Source organism: Pseudorasbora parva, chromosome 11 (assembly GCF_024679245.1).
Source record: "Pseudorasbora parva isolate DD20220531a chromosome 11, ASM2467924v1, whole genome shotgun sequence".
Taxonomy (NCBI): domain Eukaryota; kingdom Metazoa; phylum Chordata; class Actinopteri; order Cypriniformes; family Gobionidae; genus Pseudorasbora; species Pseudorasbora parva.
Window position 1 is genome coordinate 15,741,870 of NC_090182.1, and position 12,452 is coordinate 15,754,321.

Below are 12,452 nucleotides of genomic sequence, written 5' to 3' on the forward strand. Positions count from 1 at the left end.
CACTGGGGGGGGGGGGGGGGGGGGGATAAACAAGTCACTTCTTCTGCGGTTTCCTTGACTGGGGGTTTCCATCAACAGGACACTGCCTACTAGCGGTCTGCATGTGTAATTGCACATTGACGCGGACAACAACGCATAACTTGGGGCGTAGAGGATAATGCATAGGTCCAACGCAGAAGTATAAATCAGCCTATAGGTTGAAATAAAATGCTGCGTGACCTTAAAGGGTTAGTTCACCCAAAATGAAATTGATGTCATTAATGATCACCCTAATGGCGTTCCACACCCTTAAGACCTCCGTTCATCTTCAGAACACAGTTTAAGATATTTTATATTTAGTCTGAGAGCGTATCCAAGTGTATGCACACTTTACTGTCCATGTCCAGAAAGCTAATAAAAACATCATCAAAGTAGTCCATATGTGACATCAGTTGGTTAATTAGAATCTCTTGAAGCATCGAAAATAAATTTTGGTCCAAAAATAACCAAAACTACGACTTTATTCTGCATTGTCTTCTCTGCCTTGTTTGTGTTCAATCCTCAAATAAAGATTCAAATGGTCATGAATCACTGAATCAATCAATGATTCGGATCACCAGTGTCACGTGATTTTGGCAGTTTGGCATGCGATCCGAATCATGAATCAATTTGCTGATTCATAACTGTTTGAATCTTTATTTGAGGATTGAATTCAAACATGGAAGAGAAGACAATGCTGAATTAGGTCGTAGTAGAAAGCATTTTCGATGCTTCAAGAGATTCTAATTAACTAACTAATGTCACATATGGACTACTCTGATGATGTTTTTATTCCCTTTCTGGACATGGACAGCAAAGTGTGCATACACTTGCATACGCTCTCGGACAAAATATAAAATATCTTAAACTGTGTTCCAAAGATGAACAGAGGTCTTACAGGTGTGGAACGACATTAGGGTGAGTCATTAATGACATCAAATTCCTTTTTGGGTGAACTAACCCTTTAACAAATCAGTATGTTCAGCACCCGAAAGTTAATCTGTATTTGTCTAGCTTACAAGCTCCTTCTCTGTTCTCTGCTACACAGGTGCAGATGGTCTGATGGGCGTCTACCTCTTCATGATTGGCGCCTATGATCTGAAGTTCAGAGGTGAATATAACCGTCATGCTCAGGCCTGGATGGATAGTGTACCCTGTCAGGTGATTGGATCTCTAGCCATGCTGTCAACAGAGGTGTCAGTGCTGCTCCTCACATACCTCACCCTGGAGAAATACATATGCATTGTATACCCCTTTCGGTACCTGACCCCTGGCCGCAGACGCACTGTTACCATATTGGTGGTCATCTGGATCTTGGGCTTTGTTATTGCTTTCCTGCCACTAGTCCTTAAAGGAGTTTTCAGAAATTTCTATGGAACCAATGGCGTCTGTTTCCCTTTGCACTCTGAGCAGCCAGAGACTCTCGGGGCACAAATCTACTCCATTGTGATCTTCCTGGGTATGTGAGAATCCCTTAATTTTGTTGAAAATATTATTTTGGATAAAAGTGCACAGCAGTTGGGTTCTGGCAGTAAAAATCTCTATCATTTTCTCCACAGAGTAATAGATTTTTAATGATTCTGTGTAAGTATTTTAAAGGGATAGTCTACCCACAAATGAAAATTCTGGCAACATTTATTTACCCTCATGTCGTTCCAAACATGTAAGACTTTCGTTCATCTTCGGAAGATCTTTTTGATTAAATCTGAGCACTTTCTGGTCCCTGCATAAACAGCTACACAACGACCACTTTGACGCTTAATAAAGAAAAGTTCATATAGAAATCGTAAAACGAATTGTATGACCTGAGTCTAAAATTTTGTCAAAATTTTCTGAAGAGAGATTTTATTCACATATAAGCATCATCGCACATAAACAAAAGCTCAAATTAACCTGCTTGACGCACGAGAACAAACCACGTGCAGCATAACACACAAGAATGAACCTCATTGGTTCTTGCAGAAGCTCATAGGTTCAACGCAACATATGAGAATGAACCTCATTGGTTCTTGTGGAAGCTCAAACGCGCTGTGTAACACGAGAATGAACCTCATTGGTTCTTGTGGAAGCTCAAACGCGCTGTGTAACACGAGAATGAACCTCATTGGTTCTTGTGGAAGCTCAAACGCGCTGTGTAACACGAGAATGAACCTCATTGGTTCTTGCAGAAGCTCATAGGTTCAACGCAACATATGAGAATGAACCTCATTGGTTCTTGTGGAAGCTCATAGGTTCAGCGTAACATACAGTATGAGAATGGACCTCATTGGTCCTTGCAGAAGCTCATAGGTTCAGCGTAAAATGATAATGAACCTTATTGGTTCTTGTTGAAGCTAAAACGTGCTGCGTAACACATGAGAATGAACCTCATTGGTTCTTGTGGAAGCTCAAACATGCTGCGTAACACACAAGAATGAACCTCATTGGTTCTTGTGGAAGCTCAAACGTGCTGTGTAACACACGAGAATGAACCTCATTGGTTCTTGTGGAAGCTCAAACGTGCTGTGTAATACACGAGAATGAACCTCATTGGTTCTTGTGGAAGCTCAAACGTGCTGTGTAACACACGAGAATGAACCTCATTGGTTCTTGTGGAATCTCAAACGTGCTGTGTAACACGAGAATGAACCTCATTGGCTCTTGTGGAAGCTCAAACGTGCTGTGTAACACGAGAATGAACCTCATTGGTTCTTGTGGAAGCTCAAACGTGCTGTGTAACACGAGAATGAACCTCATTGGTTCTTGTGGAAGCTCAAACGTGCTGTGTAACACGAGAATGAACCTCATTGGTTCTTGTGGAAGCTCAAACGTGCTGTGCAGCACGAGAATGAACCTCATTGGTTCTTGTGGAATCTCAAACGTGCTGTGTAACACGAGAATGAACCTCATTGGCTCTTGTGGAAGCTCAAATGTGCTGTGTAACACGAGAATGAACCTCATTGGTTCTTGTGGAAGCTCAAACGTGCTGTGTAACACGAGAATGAACCTCATTGGTTCTTGTGGAAGCTCAAACGTGCTGTGTAACACGAGAATGAACCTCATTGGTTCTTGTGGTAGCTCATAGGTTCAACGCAACATACAGTATGAGAATGAACCTCATTGGTCCTTGTAGAAGCTTATAGGTTCAGCGTAAAATAATAATAAGCCTCATTGGTGCTTGCAGAAGCTCATAGGTCCAGCGTAAAATGATAATGAACCTCATTGGTTCTTGAGGAAGCTCAAACGTGCTGCGTAACAGACAAGAATGAACCTCATTGGTTCTTGAGGAAGCTCAAACGTGCTGCGTAACACACAAGAATGAACCTCATTGGTTCTTGTGGAAGCTCAAACGTGCTGTGTAACACACGAGAATGAACCTCATTGGTTCTTGTGGAAGCTCAAACATGCTGCGCAGCACGAGAATGAACCTCATTGGTTCTTGTGGAAGCTCAAACGTGCTGTGCAGCACGAGAATGAACCTCATTGGTTCTTGTGGAAGCTCAAACGTGCTGCGTAACACACGAGAATGAACCTCATTGGTTCTTGTGGAAGCTCAAACATGCTGCGCAGCACGAGAATGAACCTCACTGGTTCATGTGGAAACTCATACGTGCTGCGTAACACACAAAAATGAATTTCATTGGTTCTTCTGGAAGCTCAAATGTGCAGCGTAACACACCAGAATGAACCTCATTGGTTCTTGTGGAAGCTCAAATGTGCGCTGAATGAACCTCATTCTCATGTGTTACGCTGGTTCTTGTGGAAGCACGAGAATGAACCGCGTTCTCGTACGTCAAGTGAACATGCTTGAGATTCTGTTTACCACAATTGATTTGTTAGTCAGTAGAGATTTATATGTGAATAAAAGCCTAAAATCAATCTGTTCATCATATACAGGCGATATCGTAATATATGTGGAGAAAATCAATGGGAAAACCCGTCTGGAATCAAGAAAAAGAAGTTGATCATTGTTGCACACTGTTTAAAAAGTTTTTAAGATTAAAAACTAAGACATAAAGGCAAAAAGATTCCCTCTTCAAACATTGTTGGACTCTTTTATTCCTGGTTGAGAAATTGTTCTCTCTGTAAGTGCTCAATTTGTTTGTATGATAGAGGTCATAATGAAAGGTCTAGGTTTAGATAAGGGAAAAGCACAGGGGGCACAAACATTATTGAGAAAGCATTAAAAAATGTGGTGGGGTTCAGCAAGTCCAATCATCTCAACAATAACTTAATCTTTTTTTATCTGAGGTGTTTAAAGTGTATTGTGGTGGTGCTTATGTTTTGTATTGAGGTCATAGATGAACACTTTTCCGCGTTATGTCATGTTAAAAACATATCCTGTTTCCAAATAGGTCTCAATCTGGTGGCTTTTCTCATCATCGTACTCTCTTATGGAAGCATGTTTTACAATATCCAGAGAACAGGAACACAGACGACCAAATACACCAACCACATTAAGAAGGAGCTGACCATTGCCAAGCGCTTCTTCTCCATTGTCATCACTGATTCGCTGTGCTGGATTCCCATTTTCATCCTCAAGATTCTTTCACTGATGGAGGTCGAAATCCCCGGTAAGTGCCTCACGGGGCTCATTTAAAGTCTTCGGGGTCATTGATTTTTTTCAAGGATAAGTCTGCAATTGAGCTGAAGCGGAATCTTTTTTCATTTTTGTTTTATTCACCGTGCATTTTTATTTCACAACAATGTCTATAAGTATTGAAAAGGTTAAAGGGTCCAAACACGTGCAAGTAACCCAAAGAGCATGCAAAACTTTTACTTGACCTTAAAATCCGGGGCTAGAAAAAGACAAATACTTTACAGTTCTCTCCCTCATGTTGTTACACACCTGAAATAATGCTATTTTGCATATAATTCAAATGAATGAGGGCTGGAGATTTGAAGCTTTAAAAAAATATGCAAAAGCACCATAAAACTTAGTTAATATATTCTGTAGTGGTACATATTTATATGAGAAACCCCCAAAAAGCTGCTAAAACGGAATTAAGTCACTGAGTTGTGTAAATAAATTTGTTCACATATTTACATCTTTCATGGATGACTTGAATATCAAATATCAATTTCTTGTCTCATACAGTATGTCTTTAGAAGACTTTTAGTGCACATTTTTTATTCAAAAAATCACCTACAGTGTGCCACTCAAGAACGGAAATCTTATAGATTTTGAACAGCATGAGGGTGAATAATAACAGAATTGTATTTTTTGGATGAACTATGCCTTTAAAGTATGTTGGATATTCAAAAACATTGAATTTTCTTTTCATCCACATAATATTCAACAATATGTTTCACTTATGGGAGATTTCACCAGAATATTATAGCTTTTATTCTGGTCTTTTTTCTTTGAATAAGGATTTTTCCAGAGATAATTAATGGCCAGTTGAGAAGTGGACTGGATTGTCGAAAATGATTTTTCAAAGAAAAGCAATCAGGAAAAAATGACATGAGATATCAACCCTCAATGCATAATTTTCCTCCCCATTACTTTTCCGGAATGAAATCTCTGCAGGTACCATCAGCTCGTGGGTCGTCATCTTCATTCTGCCGATCAACAGCGCTCTGAATCCCATCTTGTACACGCTGACCACGCGGCCCTTTAAAGAGACACTTCTGCAGGTGTGGTCCAACTACAGGCAGCGGAGACCCCTACTCAGCAGCCACCCGCCTCATCTACCTTCCTTTACGTGGCAGGAAATGTGGCCTCTGCAAGAAAACAGCCAAACCCTTTGCTCCCCGGACTACCTGGCACATCCGTCTGAAATGTCCAACAACTCCGGGACCACCCAGTTACTGCCCGTGAAGGGGTCGAATGGGACATGAGGTGGTCTGATGTGGTCCCGTCATCCGCATCCGACAGAGCATACTTTTTTTTGTGTATGTTTATGGATGTCTCCACGCATGTCCTCAATCAGAGCAGGGATAATAACGATGCACATATAAGGAGTGTTCGCCATCATGTGTGTGTGTGTTATTAATGACAAAAAGAGAAAGACAGAGAGCGAGATGTTTGCAACACCCTACTAAAAAGACCAGTTGGTGTATGCTGGTTTAGTTTGTTTAACAAGGGGAACTGCTGGTCAAAGGGATTGTTCAGTCAAAAGTTTTAATTTTGTCATCATTTACTCAACCTCATGTCATTCCAACTCATTAGATTTTCTTTCTTCTGGAGAACACATAATAGTTTTGTGTGTTTTTGTCCATGCAATGATTGTCAATGGGGTCCAAAACTAAAACTAAGCCTAAGAAAACATTGTTTAATTGCTGTTTTCAAAGTTCCCAAAGCAACTTTTCTCATCGTCATTTAGCTTATCTTGATGTACTTAAACGGAAATAAAATTAATTAAAAGTTTTATTCAAAACTATATAGACTAATATAAAAGCTAATAAAATAACAACACAACATTTTTATAATTTTAACTAAATTAAAAGGGGTCAAAGTTTTAAGCTAAAAAAAAGGATATGCATTTTTGATAAAAATCACTGGAGCGCTGAAATTTCTGGAGCCCACTGATTTTGAAGGTTAGTAAATGTTGACAGAATCTTTTTGGCTAAATAACCCTTTAAAGCTATAGTTAAAGGGATAGTTCACCCAAAAATTACTCATTAATAACTCATGGCGTTTCCAAACTCGTAAGACATTTGTTCATCTTCAGAACACAAATGAAGATATTCCGCCAGAGCTGCACTGCATTTACAATTGCATAGGTGTACAAAAAGCATTCTTGTTGCTTCATAAAATTAAGGTTGAAACAGTGGAGTCACAAGGACTACTTTAAAGATGTTTTTACTACCTTTCTGGACCTTGAAAGTGTTAAAATTGCTGTCAATGGAAAGGTGAGAGCAGGGCTGTTTCTAGCCATTTTGACGCACAAGGTGAAATGCTTATTTGGCCCCCTCAAATCTTAAAAAGCAACATTGGTTTTACTGGTATTCATTTTAATTAATTATTTAAATTCATATTAATTACCCGCACGGCCAATGGAAGAGGTGCCTCAAAATAAGCATACAGTCGCTGTGGAAACAGAGCTCTTTCACAAGCCTATATTCCCCAAACTCTTCCCTGGACCTGAGCTTTTCATGCACCTACAGCCTTTTCTTCCTTGCTGCTCTCTTTCTTCTTATTACTAGCAGGGCTAGTGCTATCACTTGCTTCTTAGCACGGGACAGATACAGATATATATTTGCTACTGACCGAAAGGTGGAACAACAATCAAATAACTAGACATATAGAACTCCTGCTAAAAGTTCTGAAAACTCTGCCTGCTTGTCTCTGGCCAGCAAAGCGCAAATCGATTTGCATCTGAAGGGCTATGCTGAACCCAGCGGCCAGCGCAGTGCATCCTGTGTGAAAGGCCCATAAGTGTGTCCAACTCTCGTGCAGAAAGACCCGGGTTCGAGCACCGCTTGGAGCGTGCAGTGCGAACTGGAGAGATTACAACAACAGTTACAGTCACGGTCGATTTGTCTTCAGTGATTTTGCCTTCAAAAAAAGTATGAGAATTGTGTTTGCCGCAATGTTTTTTTGGGAGGAATTGAGAGCTTTTAATTTTTAAAAGTTCTGAAAGACATTCAAAAGTCTGTGGAATGGATAGCTCAACATTCCTCTAAAAGAGTGGTCATGAAATGCGTGGTATGATAAAACGAACAGTGAAACATTGAAATGTTTGCTTATAACTTTGTTGCAGATAAGACACATTAGTTTTGCATTCACAAAACCATCTTTGTATGCCCTATTTTCGCTGTCAACTTCATATTTAGACTATCTTTGATAGTGTAAAAGTAGGTTATGTCAAATAATTTTTACAATAATTCAGGCAAATTGAAAGACACGTTTATTATTTACAATATGGAAAGAGGAAATAAACCATAGTTTGTTAAAGGGTTAGTTCACCCAAAAATTTATATTCTGTCAATAATATCTTACCCTAATGTCGTTCGACACCCGTAAGACCTCCGTTCATCTTCGGAACACAAATGAAGATATTTTTGTTGAAATCCGATGGCTCAGAAAGGCCTCCATTGACACCAATGTCATTTCCTCCCTTAAGACCCATAAAGCCACTAAAGACTTCGTTACAAAGCCCATCTCACTACAGTGGCTCTACAATCATTTTATGAAGCAACGAGAATAGTTTTTGTGCGGAAAAAATAAATAACGACTTATATAGTGATGGGCCAATCGATTCGCTGATTCATAACCGTTCGAAACTTTGTTTTGAAATGATCTCATCACTATATAAGTCTCTTTTTGTGTGCACAAAAACTATTCTATATATTTAGAGTAATGGCGCTCCAACTTTGCATGAAACTGTCAGACAGTAATTGAGGGTACTCTGACCCAATGGCATAGGAACCGTCCAACTGACAGAACTCTAGCCCAATAGTGATGCAGGAACCAGTGGGGGCGGGAATCATATTTCAGGGTGGCTGTGACACCCTTTACACACTTGGAGAGGCACGTGGCGAGGCAAGTGTGATTACACCCACATGAGGGTGAGGAATTAAACACAGAATTTTCATTTTTTGGGTGAACTAACCCTTTAAGATGGCTGGTTTGGGGATCAGCACACCAGCATCCAAAATAAAACAGCTAGTGGCCAGCAAAGCTGATCTTTTCAACAGGGACATAACAGCACAATTCATTTGATTGTATTGTATTGATAAGCCATTTATGAGGCTTAATCAGTATGTTTACAAGTAGTGACTCGTCCACAGGGTCTTAAAAGACATGGCTGAATAATAAAAGTGTTTACTTAGCGTTTTACCATCAGTCTGTGTTACACATTCAACTTTTGCCCTTGTGTGTTGTATTGATTGACATCTGGTCTTTTCAGTGTTAGTACTGGTGTGCAGCTATTCAGTGTTTAAAACGTGTTTCTTGTTCACCTGAAAATGTGTGTAGCATGTAAATGACTGCTGCTTTTCTTGTACAAAATGTAAATATATATTGTATAGAATTATTTTTATCAAGCCAAACTGGTTCAAGCGCCATAGGTTGTTACCAGATGTTATAGGAGCTCCTTGGTTTCCATAGGAAATATCATTACTTATACTGTGAGGTGTAAATGCAGTTCTTAATTGAGACATCGTCAATCATTTTAATGGTCTTTCTCTTTCAAAACCACAGGAGGAACAAAGTTATAATGTCCATTCTGTGTTACCTTGTTTTTATTGGATCTTTAGAATGACTAGCTCACAGATTTTATTGAAATAACTCACTGTAGGAAAAGCCTGTGCATTATATTTGTCCGTCCTTGTTTGAATATTTGTATTTGAAACTGTTGACTGCACACACAATGCCATCTTCATTCAGGGAGTCATAAATAAAGATGTATTGGGATGAATCTCACGTCAACAGTATATTCAGGCTATATTTTAACTGAAAAATGTACATTTTATGAAGATATAGAATAAAGCCATATTTAGGACATTAAAGAAATTTTGCACTGTGCCATTTATGGTGTAAGATCAATTTCAAAAAGATGTATGCACAACTTTAAGCATTCGTATTTTTAAACATTTGTGCGTAAATTAACTTAGGCATGCAAAATTACGTTTTCATACACGTGAGTCGATAAAATTACATTTGTGTTTTATGTGAGTGTGGCTCTAGAAGCGATGACTGTAAACCTTCGCGAGTACAACTCTGATTTATATGATTACAAATTCTTCACTATGAACACAAATTCAAGTTTGTGGGTACGAGTAAAAAAACAGTTGAATGACGTCAATGCCGTCCCAGGGCAGGTAATCTAACCTCAATTCAATCTAACGCGCATGCGTCAAAGGAGAACGATGGCTATTAACAACAGACCTGAGGCTGCTAGCCAAGGCTCAGCATCACGGTTAAAATGTGTTACAATTTGTGGAGTTTTTATATTTATAACAACATATGATAGCCTACAGTTAAGAAACATGACCGAACCATACCACCCCCATGCTTCACAGTAGGGATGGTGTTCTTGGGATGGTACTCATCATTCTTCTTTATCCAAATACGTTTAGTGGAATTATGACCAAAAAGTTTGGTCTCATCTGACCAAATGACTTTCTCCCATGACTTCTCTGGATCATCCAAATGGTCATTGGCAAACTTAAGACGGGCCTGGACATGTGCTGGTTTAAGCAGGGGAACCTTCCGTGCCACGCATGATTTCAAACCACGATGACTTAGCGTATTACCAACAGTAACCTTGGAAACGGTGGTCCCAGCTCTTTTCAGGTCATTGACCGGCTCCTCCTGTGTAGTTCTGGGCTTTCTTAGGATCATAATAGACCCCACGAGGTGAGATCTTGCATGGAGCCCCAGTCCGAGAGAGATTGACAGTCATATTTAGCTTCTTCCATTTTCTAATGATTGCTCCAACAGTGGACCTTTTTTCACCAAGCTGCTTGGCAATTTCCCCATAGCCCTTTCCAGCCTTGTGGAGGTGTACAAATTTCTCTTGATTGTCTTTGGACAGCTCTTTGGTCTTGGCCATGTTAGTAGTTGGATTCTTACTGATTGTATGAGGTGGACAGGTGTCTTTATGCAGTTAACGACCTCAAACAGGTGCATCTAATTTAGGATAATAAATGGGGTAGAGGTGGTCATTTTAAAAGCAGACTAACAGGTCTTTGAGGGTCAGAATTCTAGCTGATAGACAGGTGTTCAAATACTTATTTTCAGCTATATCATACAAATAAATAGTTTTTTTTATCATATATTGTGATCATATATATATATAAGCTAAACATGACTGTCAATTATCAGGAAATCATTTCTACTTTTATTTTTACACATTGTATTCTTTTTCTTATGCATTTGTCCCTATTTTAAAAGCACTTTGAATTGCCATTGTGTATGAAATGTGCTATATAAATAAACTTGCCTTGCCTTGCCTATATGCTTGGGAGTGAAATATTACCTGGCATGTTCTAGTGAGTTACCCAGCTGCCTTTTGATTAATATAATGATTCAGACAATTCATGGACTTCAGGGTTTTATGCTGGATGACTCTGCTTTGAGGACACATTTAAAAGAGCTGTCGCCTTATTATTAATAAAACACCATTAGTGAAATTTTCACAATGCTCCTCTCTCACATGTGGATGTGTAGAATTTACATCTCTGCCTATTTACAAATATTGTTTTCTGACTCTGCCACCCCATCAAATCATCAAATGAAAACAATATTTTCATGTTTCCCTCAATAAAATCCTGTTTTTGTGCAAGTCTTTCACAGAGATAACCTTTCATTTCATGAATGTCAAGATGACAAATAAATCTTTCCGGGCATTTCACTGTTCAAATGCAATGCTTCCTTGCTTTACAAGTTTTTGTCAGTGATGAAGCTGTTGAAATATTTAAAATTCACCTATTGGTACATTTCAAAACAGTGGGAGAATGTGCTATGTGTGTATAAAGTAAGACGTTATAAGGATGTGATTCGCTCTTCCATATAGTGCTATCTCTATTTTTAAAACATACATTCTTTCTGCTATAAATTCTGTGCTATCCACTACTCATCACACAAATGCCCTATAATAGAATATTACATTAATTCCCCCTCATTTCTATCTTTTGGGTCATGCCGTCAGGAAATTATCATGTTTTATCACATTCTAGAATTGAAATTTCTTCTTTGAGGTGGGAAAGAGTAAGATGAGCATCACACTTATAAAAAATTAAAAAATACCAGCAGCTATTGAGTGTTTAAAATGCGTTTCATGTTCATCAGAAAACGTGTGTAGCATGTTAATGACTGCTGCTTATTGTACAATATGTAAATATGTATATTCTATAAAATGATTGATATCCAATCTTGTTCAAGCACCATTGAGGTTCTTACCAGATGTTGGAGGAGCTCTTTGGATTCCACAGGAAATATCCTCATTGTGAGGTGTAAAGGCAGTCCTGGTGTTTTAATTGGAGACATCTGCCAGTCATTTTAATTGTCTTTCTCTTTCAAAGCATAGAAGGAACCAAGTGAAAACGTCCACTCCGTGCGTTTTGTTTGTATTCTTGGATCAGGAGGACTAGTTCACAGATATTACACAGTTTAAAACCAGGACATTCAATTCCACGAACACCCTGCAATAGTCCATAAAAGCCAAACCAGATTCCCCCAAACACAAATAAATCCTTCCTTGGTCCCTCTAAACAGAGCAGGCAGTGGCGCCTCTAAAAAATGTTTTTCTTGGGGGTGAATCAATAACTTCAATATCCTGCATTTTGCTTATTTACTGTTCCATTTTAACTTACATTTTAACATTTAAAGGTCAAATTGTAAAGTGTGCACAGTTATTAAGCACATGTTATCAATTTTGCCTATTATCTTTATTACCTTATCAGCTTCTTGAATCAATAACCGTTTATTGAAACCTGCTGACCGACAGTCCACCTATACTGTCCAGAAAATATAATGAGGACTTTAAAACATCATTTTCTCTTTT

The 12,452-nt window shown here is 38.8% G+C and overlaps 1 protein-coding gene across 1 annotated transcript in view; it reads left to right on the plus strand.

Annotated features, from left to right (window-relative positions):
* Positions 1 to 10,247, plus strand: part of rxfp1 (relaxin family peptide receptor 1) — a 62,842-nt gene extending 52,595 nt beyond the window's left edge. Inside the window, exons 16-18 of the mRNA XM_067457212.1 lie at positions 1,067 to 1,477; positions 4,353 to 4,571; positions 5,528 to 10,247. Coding sequence (XP_067313313.1) covers positions 1,067 to 1,477; positions 4,353 to 4,571; positions 5,528 to 5,838 — 941 coding nt within the window. The 3' untranslated portion in view covers positions 5,839 to 10,247. The remainder of the gene's footprint in view (positions 1 to 1,066; positions 1,478 to 4,352; positions 4,572 to 5,527) is intronic.
* Positions 10,248 to 12,452: the final 2,205 nt, after the last annotated feature.